Consider the following 21703-nt stretch of genomic DNA (forward strand, 5'->3'; position numbering starts at 1 on the left):
TTTTTTCCTTGCAGATTTGACTCATGAAAGCGTTTTTTTTAGTTCTGCAGCACATCAATCATTTCAGTGTGTTTGCAACTTTTTTCACCAATTCAAATGAATGGAAAAAAAACGCAAGTAAAAACGCATTAACACATGGCAAAAACAAGTGTTTTTCCTGCCAACACTTCTGTTTTTGCTGCAGATACTCAGCGTGTGAAAATCAGCTGCAGATACTCAGCGTGTGAAAATCAGCTGCAGATACTCAGCGTGTGAAGATCTGCTGCAGATACTCAGCGTGTGAAGATCTGCTGCAGATACTCAGCGTGTGAAGATCTGCTGCAGATACTCAGCGTGTGAAGATCTGCTGCAGATACTCAGCGTGTGAAGATCTGCTGCAGATACTCAGCTTGTGAAAATCTGCTGCAGTGTATGCTGAGATCTCAATTGCAAAAATGTATTTTTCCCGTGAATAGTTTTCAAAACACAAGTGAGCGATTGGCTGCACTCTGTTCCTTTTCGTTTGCCTGGGTCAGGTCAGTGCCCCCCCGTGCTGCTCACTGTGCCAACCAACTATTGTGTAATGAAATTGTTAATCTTTAAAAGCTTCTATTGGCTGAAAGTTTTACTTTAAAGAGAGACAGAGACAAGCAGAAGCCAAGCTCCAGTGTGACAATGATGCTGCTTTTATTTTTGGTTTTTATTTTTCCATCCTTTTTCCAGCCGGCAGAGTCGGCCTACAATTGCACAGCATGCCAAGAAAGAAAATGTCCACCAATGATAACGCCCTGCCCTGGAAGGGAAGCTATAGATCCATGTGGGTGCTGTCGACATTGTGCCAAGCAAGAAGGAGAGATCTGTGGAGGCCCAGACTGGGAATTTGGTTATTGTGAGAATTATTATAAATGTGCAGCGATCAATGGCACAGGACTGGTAGAAATCCCCAACATAGGAGCCTGCAAAGGTAAATTTGTTGTAAAGGAGTATTAGAACTAATGACTGTCCATATGGCTTCTATAGGGCGCAAATAATTTACTAAGGAACTCTTAGTAGAAGTAAAATTTCATGTTCAGGATCCTCATCCAATTAGCTATCTCTTTCCGTGGAGGACCTGGCACTTCTGTGCAGTAAGGTGATTCTGTAATACTTTAATATTCCTGCGGAGGTGCTGTGGAGAAACTGAACACTTTCTGCTGGGTTTTTCCCTCTGTAGTCATTACTATACCACAGCTACAAGGCTTCAGTCTTGGCCTTAGTGTTTTTTTTATTCTATGTCTAATGATCTTACAATATCATTTAATGATTTATTAAGCTCATTGTGCTTCTTGGTATAGTAGGACATTTACTACAGATTACCAGGAGCCAGGCTTCCACAGGGAAAATGTAGAAAAGGCAAGTTTCCAGTGTTGTGTAGTTAGACCTGGAGTCTGGGGAAAGTGGATGGCTATTGCCTCGTCAGAGTAGATGTTTGTTGCCCTCTTAGTAGGGTCTGTGAGCAAAAAGTCATGTATTAGCTTCTGGTAGGGTGGACACACAGCTCCGAACAATCTATAAGGTCAGATGACATCATACAGAGGGTTTTTTTTGTGGCCTAATCTGAGAGAAGCATAATGTGGTGGCAGAGGCCCTGATTCCAGCGATGTGCCACTTACTGGACTTTCTGCTGTAGTTTTGATAATCTCATACAGATAAAACAGTGATTTTATCACTAAAGGACTAGTAAACCTGCTGCCATGTAGTTCTCCATATTCATGAGCTCTGTATAAGCCCGCCCCCTCCACTGATTGGCAGCTTTCTGTCTATGCAGTGTATACACAAAGCTGCCAATCAGTAGTGTGGGCGGGGTTATATAGAGCTCAGTATTCAGAGAACTGATAGATCCGCAGCAGAGAAAACAGGAATTTTATTAAAACTCCAACAAGCAGCCCAGTAAGTGACACATCACTGGAATCAGGGTCTCTGTCCCTATATTATGCCATTCTTAGATGGGGCAGGAAAAACGTGGTGACAGATTCCCTTTAAATATTACATGAGTTTTATAAAAGGTGCAGATACAGTATACAACAAAATCATTTGAATCTTCTTTTTCTCTTCTACAGATATGCCTGGTTACAGCACACCATCACACTACGCTGAAGATGATGATGAGAACTGTCCAAAGCACTCTGGTTGTTATAAAGTTATGGGGATGTGTGACTGTGTCACTAAGCGTACATGCATACCAGACTTCTCCTTTTCCCATTACGAACCTCTGTATTGTGATCCTAGATATGATTCACGTAAGTTTATAATATGTTTTATTTTTACATATTACCCGAATATTTTATCAGTGTAATCCTCTATCAGAATCATATATATAATTGCAATAAAAATAATTTATACTCAAAATTGATACATTTTCTGCCATTTTTAATAAACCTATGAAACAAGATAAATGTAAAAAGCTCAACACAACTAATATAATGAGGTTTCTCCAAATTCAGCACAAAATGCCTCTTTTATGGACACCTGCAGTCCCAGAATTATTCACCGCTTCATGTCTGGCATCTTTAGTAGTTAGTAGACCCCTCTGGCTGTTATGACCTGATGCAAATGTGATGATTAACCAGCTTCTGGCAATGTTCCTGAGAAATCTCAGCCAATTACACATGGATAATCACTTACAATTCACTAATATTCTTGGGTTGTAAAGAGAGTGATCCAAAAACTTAAAAGAAGAGTAGTGATGAGCGAGCATACTCGCAAGTACTCGGTACTCGCCTGAGCATCTCAGTACTCGAGATGCTCAGAGCTCGCCGAGTACTTGCGAGATGCTCGGGCGGAGGCTCGGGTCCCCTTCCTGCATGTTTGGCGCTCTTTAGAGCCAATCAACATGCAGGGATTGCCTGCCACTCACTGTAATGTCGCAGCCATGTTGGTTGTGGTATTACAGTGATTGGCTGGCCGCACAGCGTCATCAGGTCTATATCAGACCTGGCGCCGCCATGCTCGTCACAGTCACTCCGGATCAGACAGTGTAGGAAGAGGTGCTGCTGAGCTAGGGAGAGATTTGGTTGTGTATTATGTAGTGTAGGGAGAAAAAAAGTACATTACACATATCCATCTCAACAAACAGTCCTTCTGAGGACTAATCCATCTGCAGAGATATCAGTGCTAGGCAGGCAGGCAAGGTATATAGCAGACTGCAGTGCATATAGCACAAGCTCCATTCCAGTTCTGCCTTCTGCTGCTGCTGCTGTTAGATATTTTTAGACAAAGGCCCAGGTCTCAGGGGCCAGGAATATTTTTTTTTGGATCTTAATCCTCATTATTTGCTTAAAAAGCAATCCAGAGAACACCGTTGTTCTGCGCCATTTGCTTGTTGGCACTGCAGAATACAGCCAGGTCCTTTCCATATTACAACGCTAAAAATCCAGCTATTTAAAACTGTGGTTTGTCAGTCACACGGATCACATATAATTGTGCTGAAAATGCTGCCATTTTTGGCCTCCATTAAAAAAAAATTTCAGTGTGTCAGCAAAGTTTTTGACACCGGTTTGCTGTTCAAAGTAGTTACCTATAGGCCAGGTATTTAAAACTGTGGTTTCTCCGTCACACGGATCACATTCACATATAATTGCGCTGAAAATACTGCCATTTTTGGCCTCCATTCAAATTTTTTTTCAGTGTGTCAGCAAACTTTTTGGCACCGGTTTGCTGTTCAAAATAGTTACCTACAGGCCAGGTATTTAAAACTGTGGTTTCTCCATCACACGGATTACATATACTGTAACTTAGCTCCAAATTCAGCCATTTGTAGTGAGCGTGGAAGATATTGTCCTCCATTTAAAATGGGCAAGGCGCATGGCAAGGGACGGGGAACTGGACGTGATGGTGATTGTGCATGCAGAGGCCGAAGCTGAGGCCGTGGGCAAGCTGAAATTGTGCCACAACAAACACCCACATCTTCTCGCCCGACCTTCCTGTCCCAATTCCTAGGGGACCGCAGCACACCACTATTGAACCCAGAGCAGTGTCAAAAGGTTGTTGGTTGGATAGCGGATAATGCTTCCAGTCACTTAGCCACCACCACCCTGTCTTCCACACGGTCAAGTTTCAGTAGCCATGAGTCTGGACCGCATATTTCTCACCCTGATCCTCCTTCCTCCCACCATGTCGAGTGCCCGGAGAACACTGATCCCACACTTGGACACTCTGAAGAGCTGTTCACTTTTCCATTTATAGATTTGGGCCTCTCGCCCGGTCCACTTGAACCGTGGCAAGAGGAGATTGCATGTAGCGATGCCCAAATATTTGAGCAGCCACGGTCACACGAAGGCGACGGTGGGAAAGTGTCACAAGAGGTGGACGATGATGAGACACAATTGCCAGAAACTCTGGAGGAGGACCAGGGTGCGGAAGTGGAAAACAAGGTGGTGGATGATATAGTAACTGACCCAACCTGGCAGGAGGACATGCAAAGCAAGGACAGCAGCACACGGGGGAGTGAGGCAGAGCAACCCAACAGGTAGGAAGAAGCAGTGTGGTGGCCGCAGACAGAAGGCAGGCAACCATTCCCCATAACACCAACACGAAGGAAGTTGCCAGTACAACTGTTCGGTCTTCCCGAGTCTGGTTGTTTTTTAAAGACACTGCCGATAGCCCCAAAAAGGCCATTTGCACCACCTGCCAGGCCAGCTTCAGCAGGGGTGGCAAAACTAGCAGCCTGACCACCACCAGCATGATCACGCACATGGCAGCAAAGCACCCGACTTAGTGGGCTGAACCCCAGGGTCCAGGAACAGTGTCTGTAGGTGGCACCATTGCTTCTTCCACTGTTGTGCATGCAAGCCAATCCCCTGTCCATGGTGCATGTGAAGATGCCTCCTGCCCTGCACCTGTCATTGCACACTCTCAAGTAGCAGCAATAGGAAGCACGTCCACGTCCTTGTCTCAGCGCAGCGTTCAGTTGTCCATACCCCAGTCCTTGGAACGCAAGCACAAATACGCAGCCAGCGCCCTACAGGCCACACTACTAAATTCCCACATTTCACGCTGCTTGCACTTGAAATGTTGCCTTTTAGGTTTGTGGAGACGGAAGCATTCCGCAACCTGATGTTGGTCCCCAGCCGCCACTATTTCTCCCGGTGTGCCGTCCCCGCATTAGACAAGCACATGTCCCAAAACATTAGCCGTGCCCTCAACAACGCAGTTACCGGGAAAGCCCACCTAACCACGGACACATGGACAAGTGCTTGTGGTCAGGGGCGGTACATCTCACTGACGGCACACTGGGTTAACATAGTGGAAGCCGGGACCCAGCCGGGACCCAGTCAGAACATGTCCTCCCGACGCCAAGGATTGCGGGCTCTAGGTCAATCAGGGTTGCCTCCACAGTTTATAGCTCCTGCACTTCATCCTCCTCAGCCTCCTCCTCCTCTTCAGCCTCCATCTCCGAAATCACCACATCAGTCACAAGCTGGAAGCACTGCAGCAGTGCCTCGCCAAGGGGCAACAGGTTGTGCTGAACCTAATATGCTTAGGTGACAAACCGCACAGTGCTAAAGAGTTGTGGATAGCTCTGAAAGAGCAGGCAGATCTGTGGCTTACACCGCTAAATCTACAGCCAGGCATGGCAAGAACCTGGTGGCGGCTCTGAGGTGAGGAGAGCTCACACACGAACTATGCCTCGCCCATGTGCTTAACCTCGTGGTTCAGCGGTTTCTCAAATCCTACCTGGAGCTGCCGGATCTGCTTGTTAAAGTACGCCGTCTGTGTGCCCATTTTAGAAAGTCACCTACAGCTTCCGCCGCCCTTGCCGTGTTTCAGCAGCATTTGCAGCTTCCGGCTCACAGACTGGTGTGTGATGTCCAAATGCATTGGAACTCTACACTGCAGATGTTGGGAAGGATTTGTGAGCTCTTCTTCTGCTCTTCAGTTGTTGAGTACCAGCATCAACAAGGCCGTCGGTATTTAGTTGAGACTCCACACATAAGACCTCAGAAGTAGACATGGATGTCACACATATGTACCATCCTCCAAAACTTTGAGGACTCTACCAAGATGGTGAGCGGCGATGATGCCATAATTAGCGTCACCATCTCGCTTCTCTGTCTTCTGAAATGCTCTCTGCTCACAATCAAAGAGGATGCATTGCAGGCGGAGCACGATGAGATGGAGAAAGGAACCATACAGGGTGATTACACGCAGCCCAGCCTCATCTCATCCCAACGTGGATTGGGTGACAATGAGGAAGAGGAGGAGGAGGAGGAAGAACAGGAGCTAGTTTCATGCGCTATAGATGGTACTACCTGCACAGCTGTCATACTGTCTGTTCAGCATGGATGGCCAGAGGACAGAGAGGAGGAGGAGGAGGAGAGCATGGTCAGTCATCCTCTTGGTGAGGACACGGAAGTCTTGTCTGTTAGCAGTCTGGCCCGCATGGCTGAGTTTATGTAACGCTGCCTTTCCCATGACCATCTTGTTCTCAAAATTTTGGGTGACAGTCATTACTGGTTGGTGACACTTCTAGACCCACGCTACAAGGAGAACTTTATATCTCTTATTCCTGAGGCGGACAGGTCTACAAAAATGGGGCTGTACCAGAAGGCCCTTGTTGCGGAACTATTAAAAAAATTTCCATCTGAAAACGCTGGTGGCAGGGGTCACAGTTCGTTGAACAACCGAGGAGTACAGGCGAGAGAGACAAAACTTCAATGCAGCAGAAGCAGGGGAACACTGTCAAAGTTCTGGGAGAATTTTCTCAGCCCCTCCCATTGCACAAGCCCTGAAACGCGGGGTACTCTCACAAGGAGTGCAAAGTTTGAGAAGATGCTGAGGGAGTACCTTGCCGACCGTACCAACGTCCTCCGTGATTCCTCTGTGCCTTATAATTATTGGGTATCCAAGCTGGATACGTGGAATGAACTGGCTCTCTACGCCTTGGAGTTCCTGGCCTGCCCTGCCACCAGCGTTTTATTAGAGCGGGTTTTTAGTGCCGCTGGTGGAATTATAACTGATAAGCGCATCCGCCTATCAACTGAAAATGCTGACAGGCTGACTCTTCTAAAAATTAACAACGACTGGATTGGGCCAGACTTCTCAACACCACCGAATGATAGCAGCATAACATAAACTCAAATCCAGGTCTTTTTTTGGGAGGTGTATTCCCATGCACCTCTTCACACCCACACATGGGTATACGCTTCCTGATTTTGGCTATTTGCTCTTGTCCTCCTCCTTCTCCTCATCCTCCACCACCATATCACCAGGGTGACCGTGGTCCGTGATGCAACAACCACATAATTTTTTAAAGGGTATTTATGATGCCCATTAAAAAATATTTTTAGACAGTATGTTCATGTATACCCCCAGGGGTAAATGTTTGTCAGCCCATACACTTAGTGCATGGGCATTACAAGTATAGGAGGCCCGCTCCTTTCTAATGGGAACATTTTTTTATGAGGCCCTCCTCCACGTCTCTTCCAAGGGGCATTGGAGTGCCTCCCAATTTTTTGCAGCCCTTGCATTCACTGCATAGGCAAACACAATGGGAGACCCACTTCCTAATAATGGGAACATTTTTTCATGAGGCCCTCTACGTCTCTTCCAAGGGGTATTGAAGTGCCTCCAAATTTTTGGCAACCCTTGCATTCACTGCATAGGCAAACACAATGGGAGACCTACTTCTTAATAATGGGAACATTGTTTTCAGGAGGCCCTCCTCTAAGTCTCTTCAAAGGGGTATTGGGGTGCGTCCAAATTTTCAAGTGGTATTGGGGTGTGTCCACATTTTGGGCAGCCCTGCCACTCACTGCATACCCAATAACAGTATAGGAGACCCACTCTTTAGTAATGGGAACAATAAAACATAGCCGGCTGATGGCTTTCTAAGAATATTGAGGGCCGACTGCTGGCCCTTTATGAATAGTAAAGGCTGCCTGATGGCCCTATAAAAATAGGCTTTGTGACTTTCAGAGTCCCTCCTTCATAAATGAAACATGATATGTCTGATGATGTCTCACACCACATGGCCAGATAAGGTTGTAAAATGTTAGGTTAAGTGCCCACGTAGCGTTTTTGTAGCATTTTTGCGGCGTTTTTATGGCTGCGAAAACACCGCAAAAACGATTGGAAAACAGTCTGCTATGCAAAACAATGTGAATTGGGATGTGCTGTGCACAAGATGCGCTAATTTGCGCGCCGAATTCGCATTGCGTTGCAAAACACAGCATTACCATTTCTACCGCGATTATGCTGCAAATTCACGGCCATTGAGGAACATTGAAACGCAGCAAACCCGCAGGTATATGTGGATTTTCTGCGTTTCAATTAAATTCAATGGCCGCGAATTTGCAGCGTAATCATGGTGCGTGTGGTACCCGGGATGAATAGGAGACTACAACTTCTCTTCATCCCGGCTACCACGCGGTGAAAAAAAGAAATAAAAAAGTTAAAAATAAACAAAACCTGTATATTCACCTCTCCAGCGGCCCCCGCTCTGCTCCCGGCCACGTCCTCTCTCCTTGGCGTCCCGCGATATACTGTCAGGACCTGCGGTGACGTCATTTAGTCACCTGATGGTCACGCGACCGCTGACGTTGGCGGTCAGGTGATGGTCGCGTGACCATCAGCTGACTAAATGATGTCGCCGCAGGTCCTGACAGTACATCGCGGGACGCCAAGGAGAGAGGACGCGGTCTGGGAGCAGACTGGAGGAAACCGGAGAGGTGAGTATACAGTTTTTTTTTATTTTTAATGTTTTAATTCTTTTTTTTTACTATAGATGCTGCATTTAAAGCATCTAAGTTGGTCACACATTATAAATCCATGCCGGTTGCATGGATTTATATTGTGTGACCAACTTGTCAACCACTTTTCCAAGTGATGCTCAAAATCGCTTGGAAAACTGCTTGAAAAATCGCATGCGCAAACGCATGTAAAAACGCTGAAAAAACGCTTCTCCCTGGCAGAAGAAATGCATGTAAATCTGCATGCGTTTTTTTCTGCCAGAGAGAGGCAAAAACGCTCTGCATCAAATCTGCTACGTGGGCACATAGCCTTAAAATGACATTTCCTGATGAATGCATTTGTCACGGTTGAAAGCAATGCAAAAGTGAAAAAAACGCATCAAAAACGCTATGTGTGAACATAGCCCAAGGTGTGGAGGAGCATTTTTGTTTTTGGTTATTTATTTTGCTTGATACACAAGTCATTACCCTGGAAAGGATGTTCCTTAACATATTTCCCAGGAAAATCCATTTTGGTTTTGTTTTTGTATGTTTTATTGTGAGTCCGTAAAAGTGGCATAATACCTCTGACAACGTTGCTGACAGCAGTGATCTGGGAGTCAGAGATGCTTCCAGGGGTCTTCCCCAAGCTGTCCCCATGTCATTTGAGCACTGTTCCCATTGATTTGGGCAATTTTTAGGCCCTCTGCAGACCACCAGGGGGAGCCGCCTGAAAAATGCTTGAGTTTCCCACAGACTTACATTGGGCTCGTTGCTCGTGTCGAGCACCCGAGTATACCAATGTGCTCGACCCGAATAACGAGTACCAGAGCATTTCAGTGCTCGCCCATCACTAAAGAAGAGCTTATTGCCTTGCACGGGCAAGTACAGTAAAAGAACACAAAAAGATAGCAAAGCATTGAATGTTCCTAGAGATGTAGCCGAAGCAGAGTCCATATGTTGAAAGTTAAAGGAGCAATGGCTACTCTACCAGGATGGGGCAGAAGCAAGAATCTGTCACTGGCTGCTCCCAGATTACTGAGGTGACCGGTGGTCAAAAACCCTTGAGTAATTTCAAAAGTCCTGCAGCTTAATTTGCTGCTGACACTGAAGTTTCAGTTTGCACAGGAAGGTGTATACTAAAGGCAGAAGCTTTCCATAACGTACACCTATGCTGACTCAAAATCATAAAAAAATTGACTCCAATATACTCAAAACCATATTAATAAGCCATAAAAGTAGTAAACTGTGTAGAGAACTGTGGAACAGTATTCCGTGGAACAGTGAAATAAAGCTGAAACATTTCAGACTCACGGATTAGCGGATTGTCTGCAGGAGGAAGAATGAAGCATATGCTGGAAAGGAAATCCTGTTTACAGTGAAGCACAGCAGTGGCTCAGTTATGCCTACAGTGAAGTATGGCGGTGGCTCATTGATGCCTACAGAGAAGTATGGCTGTGGCTCTGTGATGCCTACAGTAAAGGATGGCAGTTGCTTAGTGATCCCTATAGTGAAGCATAGAGGTGGCTCCGTGATGCCTACACGGAAGCATGGCAGTGGCTTGGTGATGCCTACAGTGAAGGATGGAGGTAGCTTGGTGATGCCTACAGTTAAGCACGGCGGTGACTCACTGATTCCTATAGTGAAGGATAGTGGTGGCTTGGTGATGCCTACCGTGAAAGATGGCAGTGGCTCGGTGGTGCCTACAGTGAAGGATGACGGTGGCACTCTGATGCCCTACAGTGAAGGATGGCGGTGGATCAATGTCACCTACAGTGAAGGATGGCAGTGGTTCAGTGATGCTTATAGTGCAGGATTCTGGATGTTCGGTAATGCCTACAGTGAAGGACGGTGGTGGCTCGGTGATGCCTACAGTGAAGGATGGCGGTGACTGTGTGATGCTTTGGTGTTGCTTTGCTTCCTCTGGCACTGAAGACCTGCAGAATGTGGAGGGCAAAATGCTTTCAATCAAATATCAGGAAATCATAGGAGAAAACTACCATGATTCTTAAGCAAGATAGTTAAAATATAACATTTATTAGATATATATTAAAATTTTCCTTTGAGTAAAAAAACCTAAATGGGCCAAATAGTGAACCCTGGATCTTCTGAATTACCATCAATAACTTATGATAGTGTATACATGCAAACCACACCTCAACATATCAAATGCCAAGTGCGTGGGGTTTAGAAAAATCAACCTCAATTCATCCAGAGCATTGGATAAAACACTACCCTTGCTAATATTGGTTGGCATTTTTTATAGCAATCATATAGGGATACCATGTGTGCGCTCAAAAAATTAAGTATACAATAAACTCCCATATGCCCTTTAAACACAGAAGGCACTATAGACTATACAGTAAAATCCCACATGACCTCTATTCAATAAGGTACCGTGGACTATGTCAGGGAAAATCAACAAAGCCCCACTAAAAGAATCCTTCGGGTTGTTGTTATACCAAGCAAAATGAAACAATCTCACCCAATCCTAAAGTGCTTCATGGCTTGATTCATCCTGGTGTAATGTCATCCTATTATTCATGACCAAAACATTCTGGAGGTATCCTGCTCCCAACGCGTTTCCTCCTAAAGTAGATTCATCAGGGGAGAAAACTACCATGTTCTACTAATTACTAAAGATGGAGCAGGTAAATAATTCTGAAACTGCAGTAGTCAGTAAAAGTGACATTTTGTGTAAAATTTGATGAAACTACTTGTTGCATAGTGTTCATCATTTAGTTCTCATTGCCTTGATCCTTGATCTGTAATTGCATATATTTAGAGTTGATCAAAAAGATTTGCAGGACCTCTGGTCCAAAGGCCACGTTGGTAATCCGTGGCTTCAGGACCAGAGTACTGTGAACCACCTCGGCACCTCTTCTGAGTTGTAAGTCACCGCCACGTCATGCACGTGAGGACTCTAATCAGAAGAGAGGCCGGAGATGTTGCAGATGAAGATTTTCAGTGCTCTGGTTCGGCGGCCACAGATTTCTGACTGCTGGAGCAGGGTCCTGCAATTAGGGTTGTCCAGGATTATGACATTTTTTGTAAGCATGTAAATATTACTGATGAGGTTCAGCCGCCCTCTATATACAGAAAGCTGAACACGAAGACATATTCCAATAGAGAATTTCTGTAGTCAGGAAGCTCAAAATCTTGATTCTGCCCAATAGGAAGTTCAAGAATAAAATTACGTACAGCTAGACTAAGCTGAAGCAGCACAGAGTTGGGGGTGCGGAATGGGAAAGTGGCCAATTTTTTTTTTTTTATAAAAAGGGCAAATTTTTTGTAAAATGCATTATTTCTGCCATCTGTCTCCAACTATCGGCAACATCTAGTCCAATGATTTAAAAAGATGGAGGCTGTAAAGAAGTAAACCTATTTTACTTATGTTTTCTTTTGTCTTTTGAAGCTGATTATGAACATTTGTTTGAATATCGCTGCACTCGCTATGGCTGCGACCTTGTGGACAACCAGTGTATTTGTGAAAGTAGTGGATGTGACCGTACTTTTGAATACAAAAATAGAAAAAGTTGCTACAAAGTGATAAGTATGATTTTAGCTCTCTACCATTATAATATAAAGCATTATACAACATATGTGTCTATATTACCCTACTATGGTGTCTCAAATCGCCCATGCTGGAATATAGCCCGGAGACAGCTAGCTGGAGTGCAACCCTCAGCATTCAACTCAATGGTGCGATTGCCAACAATATCAGTTAGGTCAATATTTTCATTCCCAGAGCTACACTGGAAAAATTTGCAACTGGGGTGTGATTGGTCACTATAAGGGTACTCTCACACTGGCGTTGGTTCTATCATGCGAGAGAATCGGGCCAATTATGCTAATGACGTACGGCTCAAACTCTGTCAGAGATTGATCTGAGTGTCATCTTACTGTGATCCGATGAGAGAATTGCAGCACAGGTGTGGAGAAGATGGAGAGCTTAATTTTTCCATCTTCTCCATTGTCTCTGTGCATGTACATTGGACTGCACTTGGATAACATCCGAGTAGAGGGCGATGTTTCACACGCACCCATAGACCTGTATGGGTGCGAGTGAGTAGAGTCTCGCTGCCGAATCGGCATGAGAAAATAATTGCAGATCTTCACTGCCCCATAGTATAAAACTGGGCTGAGTGCTATCCGATAAAACATTGCATAGCGCTCAGCCATGTTGTACGCCAGTGTGATTGAGACCTTAGAAGTATTTTCATTTTTGTTGTTCTCATACTATGAAAATTCTCCCATTACCCATTTTCCAGTTTTTCATTGGTGAAAGACTTTAAGTCAAAAAGGAAGGTTCACCTTCAGAACTAATTTTTTCATTGTATCTATTCAAAGACCCATGTGTCTCTATGGTAACAGACTACAAACAAACCTTGTGTAGTCTGATCCTGCAGAGGCAGACAAGCAGATCCTGCCTTTCTACAGGTAGACAAGATTTTTTTGACAACCAAAGTATCATTTTCAGCATGTTCTCCTCATCCTTGATCCCTAACGTTTAGTATCATATATAAACTGCAATGATTGTTTAACATGACATCGACATGTATGGCGCCCCTGAGGGTTCAGTCGCCACAGGGGTACTGCACCTCAACCAGAGGTGTGATATCTCCTTCTCTCAGGTAAGGAGGGAGTGCTGCCCGGAACCCCAACACCTGCATCCAACACTACACTGCTCCAGGCCAGCTGGAAGGGCAAGTTGCAATGTCTTTTCCTGCTGAGCTCTGTCCCTGGCTGGAGTGGGGGGAACCCAAAAGTAGGGGGAACCAGTAGTGGGTGTGGGTGGAGGAAGAAGTTTAGGGGAGCACTATAGAGTGAGATATAAAAAGGGAGGCCATCTTAGGGTGGCAGAACAGAGAGATTAGTAAGAGGGAGAAGTCAGTCAGGGAGCAGAGTCTCTTTAGGAGCTCTGCTCCACAAGTAGGGCCCAGTCCTAGAGGCCCAGGTGGGGAGCAGAGGAGTAGGCTCCGATATAAAGAAGGGATCCCAGGGGGTACGGCGAGTGCGGGACAGCACCCGTACGTCCCGAATCTGTCAGAAGACAGAGGGATCGTAGGCCGCAAGAAGGGGACCGGCCCCTGGACCAGTCGTGTAACTCCAAGTCTCGGCTGGAAAAAACGGAGGCTTCTGGCTTTCAGAGACCAGTTGCCGGAGCCCTATTCTAATCTCCGTGAGGGTCAAGCAGGTCTGGAAACTCCAGTAGGACAGGAGGGACCTCAGAGCACCCGAGCGGGATTGAGAGTGGGGAAGCGCAGGGCAGGAGGGAGAAAGACCCAGCGTGAAGACGGTCTAGCTAGGAACACAAGAAAGCGGGGTTCCGTCAGGTGCTCCTAATCTGCCTGAGGAAGAGCTGAACCCCTGCCTGGTGAGCGCAGCGTGACGTGGGAGGCTGACACCTGTACAGTGCACCAGTGGAACTGTCATAAGAACTGTGAGTAAAAACTCGGATGACTGCACCGTGCTGCCTCCATCCATTCTTTCATCTGCGCCCTCTTGCCTCCCGACACTACAACGCCCAGCGCAACTCACACTACCTATACTACCCTGGAGCTATCTCTACCTGTGGAGAGCCACACCGATCCCTGCTGCCGTAACACCAGCTCCAGAGGACTGCTCCGCAGCGGCGGCTCCCTTTAGCCACATTCCACAGGTGGCGTCATGATGAACACTTTACAAATTCCCTATAAATTTTCCCCTTTTTGTTGACCGCCCTGGGCCACGGACCGGGCCAGCCACCGTGAAATCCCCCACCGGCATCCGTAGGCCCGGTTGCCGAGTACCCCACGGCCCTGGGGGCGCGTCACATGCTACTTCTGTCAGATCTTCTTACTCATGTGTCTCAATGCTCATTGCTGAAACAATTGTCACAGGCTAAATAGTGGTTTCCACTCTATACCTTTATATAGCAGTAAGGATAAAAAGTTTTCCAAAGCAGAACAGCTATGCTGCAATGATTTTCCACTGGAACGCATATTCCTCCAGTGCAGCTTAATAGAAATCTGGTCTTGATAATTCTAAGGATATATTAAGCGCAATATCATAGAGCAGCAGACCTCACTCTTGGATAATCAAGAGGTTATTTATACTTGTAATATGTGAAGACCCGGGGTCTTCTGTGGGCGTAACACTACTCAGATAACACAGAGTGAGGGTAAAACAGCATGGCAATACTTTTTTTGAACCAAAAGCGGACAATAAACAGATAGAACAGTCCCAGCAAGTACCCAAGATGGTGCAAATTACAGAATCCTCACACTTCTGCTGGTCCGCTGAGAATAGAGTAGCTGCGATTTCGGGGCTTCCAGGGCCGACTACCCTCACCAGTGGCACCTCACTTTTGGCGGGCCCCCAAAGAGAGAAGGTAACGACAAACTTAGGAAACTAGCTGAGAGCAATGGAGTCTGGGACCAGGTGACATGATTGTCTCCCAACCTGAATTCTTCAAGACGTCTCTGAGGGTTCAGTAATGGTCAATGGAGCCGATCTGTATTCCTCCAGCTGAGGCCGAAGTCCCCTAAGCTGACATTCTGTAGAATGACACTGAATAGAGGCAGAGACACCCTTTTTATAGATCACAGTTGTCCTTTCAGCCATCATTCACAGGTCAAGGGTCAGGGATCAAGGCGAAAGTGGCTCATGACTCATTGTTTGAGCATTTAATCAATTTGCATAGTTTGCCCTTCATTGCTCAGCAAATCAAGAACTCCCTGGGCTGGTATAATACGTAATCAGCATATTATCAAACAGTATTGCTCCATGACCCTATCTTGCAAGATTTGCAGACAATATGTTAGAGCAGAGGTCCCCAACCGCCGGTCCGCGGACCAGGACCGGGCCGTTGGGGTTTTTCAGCCGGTCCGCGGCGCCGCTGACAGCTAGCTCCGCGGCCCTGCGCCTGGTCAGAGCTCGCTCTGTGTGGATTTATAATGTTTTCTGCCATAGCCGTGACAGCTCGCAGCTCCTGGCAGAGAACATTATGCAGGACGGGGTGGGGCGTCGGGCGGGTCTTAGTGACGCAGCCCTCCACAGCACAGCATGGTACCTGTTGTACGTCACGGGGCGGGTCTTAGAATCGTGCCCAACTGTAGGTTTCGCTTGCACAGCTTCTTCTTCTCCAGCATGTCTAAGGTGCCACAGCTTAAATAGACCTTCTACAAATTGTTTTCCCTACTACCACTTGCAAAATATAGAAGTTAAGATTCGTTAATTAATATCTATTGATATTAATCCTTTTACAATTCCTTAAAAATTTTCCATCTCATAATCTAACAAAATAGGTCACACTTCAATATTCACTCCCAAAGATTAATAAAAGAAATATCAGATACAATGTTATGTATTTATGTTTTCAAAATATTATATTAAAAAAAAACTATAAAAACATAATATCTTGTAATACTTTTCTGCTTCACAATATTGACATGCTACTGTTCTCATGCAATTCTAATGGCAAGTGTAATAGAGCATACCAATATAATAGCATTACACAATTTTTGGCAATGAAATTTAAAGTCAGAGCATTTTTTTAACCCATTAATGTGCCAATGGCACTCTAGGTTTCTGCTAAGTAGGAATCCCTGATTGAGCACGGAGTACCGAAGAAAAAATAATTAGTGCTCAGTCAGCCTAAGAAAACATTTATTTCTTCTGTTGACACAGCCCTTCTTTGGCAGCTACTGTATAAGTGCTTACAGTACCGCCCTTCTGTCAGTTGAGATACAGGTCTCGGGAGCTGTGTTTTTTCAGACTGCAGCCCATCTTGGCACATGACCAGGATAGACTGCTGTTTGAATTATGTAACAGATGCCATTTTATTACAATCTTGGAGAATCCCTTTAAGAATAATCCCAAGGTTTTATTACTTTGTATTTTCTCTAACTCCACATCGCACATAAGGAACAAAAATAATCACGTTTCTCCTTACGACGCTATGATGCATAACTCCAAAGCACTGAAAATCACAGCCGATTCTTACTGTTAATGGCTAAGTGCTGTTAAAAATATAGAAAAGTAGGAAGAATTTGGAGCTATTCAAAACACTTACTCTAGTTGCCATGTAGATACATGGTTAAATTGGCAAACCGCACAATCCTCGCCTTCTTCAGTTTCGCAGTGAATAAGACACATGGATCCGACATATACCAGTTACAGCAACCTCAAGTAATGCCAGCCCACTAGTATCCATCTGTACTGTCTGGGCTCTCAGATGGAACCAATAGATCACTAACATTATTTTTCTTCTTGAGAAGACTCTTGTTGTTTTCTGGATTTGCCTTTTATTTGTTGTTGTGTTGTTTAGTTTGTGGTGTTTATTCTTTTCTATATATTTGTAGAATGTAAAACTAATATTAATAAAAAAGAAATGTTAGGGGACATGCTAGCTAGGATATGACTTTATCTGTTCTGTAACATTACAGGAGAGCGTCTGTGTGCCAATGTGACCTGTCCTGAAGAAGAGCCACTGAAGTGTCCACATGATTCGGTGGCCACAAAACCCCATACACCTTATGGGCAGTGCTGTCTGACTATACCCAGCGAGTGCACGTGCAACTTCAAATTATGCAACTACAATTGCCCAGATGGAAAAAGAAAAGTGATGGCTTGGGAATCAGATGGTATTCCTGGAAGATGCTGTGATAAATTTCTATGTCTGCTATAAAACGAGAAAAGGGACACGTGTGGGTCTCCTCCTCCGCCACACCAGAAATACAAGGAGAGTGAAGAATTTGAATCCATCAAATACTTATAAAATGGAATGTCTTTAGTATTGTAGATGCCAGCACGATAATTCATTTTTGGCATTCATAGAAGGTCATCTATGTATCCTCCAACCCCAACACTCACTGGATCAAAGGATAATCCCTAAACTAGACCCTTAGGTTCTAATGGGTAATGTTTCCCCTTGTGGAAAGTGATCCGTGAGGCCTAGCATGTCAGAGTGAGGAGACTTATACACAATGCATACTCCTCTGGGAAATTAATTATGCAAATTTCCTCTTCAGAGAGGAAGAGGACTTGAACTCTAGTGCCACCAATTGAAAGTAGCAATCCTAAAAGTCAATATCGACCCTTTAACTAGCCTTGCAATATGACTTAGGATAAAAGCCAAACCAGAATCTCAATTTAAAGACAGTGTTCTGGGGTGTTGCCCCTCGTCAGTGCAAAGTACGATACCTGATTTGGCTAGGTGAAAGGAGTTTGACTGGGATCCAAGGGTAACGTTTCTCCTTGTGGAGAGTGACTAGTCAGGCCTGGCATGTCAGAGTGAGGAGACTTAGGCTGCGTGCCCACTATGCGTTTTTCAAGCGTTTTTGCTGCTGAATTTCTTGTTTGGTAATACGTGCCACATGGTGCCCAATGATAATCCGCATGTGCTGTGCACATGCTGCGGAAATTTCCGCTGCGGATTATCATTGCGGAAAAATACGCAGCATGTCCATTAATTTTGCGGACACGCAGCGTAATTGCCGCCATTGCCTTGCATTGAATCGTTTAATATCCGCATGACTACATGTGCACATGTGGATATTAAGCGATTCAATGTGCGGATGGTACCCGGGTCTAGAGAAGAGGAGACTCTCCTCCAGACCCGGGTACCATGGTACCTGTTAAAAAAAGAATTTAAAATAAAAAATAAAGATTATACTTACCTTCCAATGGCCCCCGGCCTCCTCAGCGATGCGTCCGGTGTGTTGGGCGGCTCGCGATGGTCTAAAAGGACCTTCCATGACGTCATTTAGTCATGTGACAGGTCACGCAACCTCTGACGTCGGCGGTCGCGTGACCTGTCACATGACTAAATGACGTCATGAAAGGTTCTTTTACACCACCGCGAGCCGTACAAGAGACCGGACGCAGCGGAGAAAAGACCGGGGGCCATCGGAAGGTAAGTATAATCTTTATTTTTTTTTTATCATTTTTATTCTTTTTTTTAACTAACTATTACTTGGTCACACTATATAAATCTATGCCGGTTGCATGGATTTATATAGTGTGACCAAGTTGTCAAGCACTTTTCCAAGTGATGCTAAAATCACTTGGAAAAGAGCTTGATAACCCGCATGCAGAAATGTATGCAAAAACGCTTGACAAACGCTTCTACCTGGCAGGAAAAACACATGTAAAATTCACATGCGTTTTTCCTGCCAGGAAGATGCAGAAAAAATCTGCAGCATTTCTGCATCGTGGGAACATAGCCTTATACGCCATTCATGCTACTCTGGAAAATTAAATATGCAAATTGTTTCTCAGTGAGGAAGAGGACTACAACTCTTGTGCCATCTATTGGAAGTAGGATATTGAATCTATCCACAAGGAGAAACGTTACCCCTAAGATCCCATTCTTAAGTCTCTCACCTAGCCAAATCAGATCTCATATCTTGCACTGATGAGGGGCAACACCATATCTGAAAATTGAGATTCTAGCTTTGCTTTTATCCTAAGTTGTATGGTAAGGCTCGTTTCAGGGTCAATATTGACTTTTAGGATTGCAATTTCCAATAGGTGGCACTAGAGTTCAAGTCCTCTTCCTCTCTGTAAAGGCAGTTTGCAGACCCTTAGGTCGCACATCATGATTGGCTTGTTTGGTTACCTTGTTGTATCTCTCAGACATATTCAATGATGTGAAAGGTTTTCTACATGTCAATAAAACATAAAGGGGTATTCCCGTCTTTATGGCATGTTCAGAGGATATGCCATAAATGTATAGTAGATGCGGATCCCATCAATGGAATTAAGATCTCTCTTGGGAAAGAGGTCTCATCATGTGCAGCCGTCAGTCAGTATTTCCATGTAAATTAATGGAGGGAACTGTACTCGTTCTTGGGAATTCTTACCACCTCTCCACCGATAGCTCCCTTCTTGAGAGCGATTTGTGGGATCCACATCTGCTATACATTAATGGTGCATCTTTTGGATATGCCATAAATGTATGAGATGACAGTACCCTTTAATCATGGTGTACTAAAAAAGTTCTAAAATATTTTGTGTTTCAATCTCTTAGTAATTCCTCTGCGTGCTGCCAATGAATGGATGCATTCTTGTTTATATTTAGCCCTGATCGAGTACATCGGACTGAGGGCGGATTATGGTGCATATACTGGTTATTTTGTACTGTAATTATCATGTTACTATTTACAGTGAATGCAGCTGTAGACATGGATCAATTATAATCATAATCATTTATTATGGTTTTCCAATGTGTCCATAAAAAATATTGTATATCCATGATTTTGTGAGCCATCCAGAAAAAATAAAAATTCAAGTTGGCAACCCTGATCACAGGTATTTTACCAACATTTGTAAACCTGGGTCTATGGTCAGGTCGGTTTAACTACAAAAGTAAATACTTTGTTAACATTGTGCAAACTTTGAAGAACTATTTACATCAGAATTTAACATTTGTTATTGGGCGAGTCTTTGGACTTAGGTACAGAAGCGGAGACAAACAGACATTGTAAGAACAGAGTATTGACAGGAAAAACTCTGTGGAAAATACATGTGTTTTTGCACGTTTTTCATGTGTTTTAGTTTTACTTGTCTATTTTTCCCCATTCATTTGAATGGATGAAAAATACTGCAAAAATGTTGAAATAATTGGCGTGCTGCAGATTTAAGAAAACGCTTTAAAGTTCAAATCTGCAAGGAAAAAAACAAGCAGCCTGTGCATACGATTTTAGAAATCTCATTCACTTTGCTGGTACTATAAAATACTACGTTTTTTCAGCGTTAAAAACCCATCGTGTGAACAAGCCCTACAGTTTCATAGAATATCTTAATGACAATGTGCACAATTTGCAGGTTACACATCGTTCTTCTATTTGATTCTAACAGATCTTAACTTCTCCACTCAAAATAACTGCGAGTATTACTATTGTACCCCTCCTTAGTGATCACCAGCACCATATAATTAAAGGAAACAGCAGTTTACATTTTTGAGTAGTGGTATGGCTTCATCGGCGCTTGTCCTGTAATGAAAATGATATATTTTTTGTAGAGATTCGATGTGCCAGTTGTGAGAAGTATAATGTTGAAGCCATATGCGAATCAGGCTGGAAGTGCACTGGGGCGTGTCAATGCACTTAGAAGAAGCTATCCAAGTGCATTGAGCCGCCACTAGTGCACTTCCAACCTGATTTACATATGACTTCTACACTAGATTTCTCGAGACTGGCACAAGTGACAAGTCTATTTTGTATGAACAGCGTCTAGGAAATAGGGGATACCCAACCTAAATGCTCAGCAGAGCACAGTATATTGTCACCATAAAAAAACATAGATATTTAAGTTTTGAGGATAAGAGGAAGATAAGGGAAGCTTCACAAGAGGTTTTTTTTTCCTGTGGGTCCATCCCATGCAAAATGTGACAATTTGCTGCACCTTACAAAGCACTTTGCAACTTTACTGAGCACAGCAGCTATCTCTGTGCAGTGTGAATGGGAGCTGAGCTGCCGTACCTGAGAAACATCACTACGCAATCTACAGAGATCTGGTGTTTTGGCTTTGTGTAATCAGTACTTTTTGCTTCTTCAGGACCTGCTAAAAGCTGATCAACAGGAGTTTCGGACCGTCATCAGTTTGATATGGATGACCGACAGCTGCAATCAAAATTATTCAACCTTCATTGTAAATTAGCAAAAGTGGTTTCTTTAAATTCACCACAAACTACCATTTTTACTAACTCTCCTCAGTCTCAGAATTATTCAACCACCTGAATCAAATCCCTCAAAAGTGCAAACATTTTTCTCCAGAAACTGATAGGTCTTCACTAGTGACATCAAATGTGCTTGAGATATAAAACATCAAATACCTGGACTAGCTAGAGGATTTGTTGTCTTTGATGTTTGATGTCATGTTAGAAAAATGGCTAAAGTCTTGATATAATGATATAAATGATATAATGATATAATTGATATAATGATATAAAATTTGAAAGGGACTAAAATGCATGTATTTGGAGCCATAGATAATTTTTGCAATTGGATCTCATTAAAAATGTTGCACCA

At 44.2% G+C, this 21703-nt stretch overlaps 1 protein-coding gene across 1 annotated transcript; it reads left to right on the top strand.

Annotated features, from left to right (window-relative positions):
- The first annotated feature begins 583 nt into the window (after positions 1-583).
- LOC141172493 (cysteine-rich motor neuron 1 protein-like) lies at positions 584-18313 on the top strand. The gene is made up of 4 exons (XM_073656756.1): positions 584-943; positions 2079-2258; positions 12103-12240; positions 17117-18313. Exons 1-4 carry the CDS (start codon positions 655-657, stop codon positions 17356-17358), a joined length of 849 nt encoding a protein of 282 aa, XP_073512857.1. The 5' UTR covers positions 584-654; the 3' UTR covers positions 17359-18313.
- The last annotated feature ends 3390 nt before the right edge of the window (positions 18314-21703 follow it).

This window comes from Phyllobates terribilis, unplaced genomic scaffold (genome assembly GCF_046119375.1).
Source record: "Phyllobates terribilis strain yellow unplaced genomic scaffold, ASM4611937v1 Scaffold_12__6_contigs__length_324123572, whole genome shotgun sequence".
NCBI classification, from domain to species: Eukaryota; Metazoa; Chordata; class Amphibia; order Anura; family Dendrobatidae; genus Phyllobates; species Phyllobates terribilis.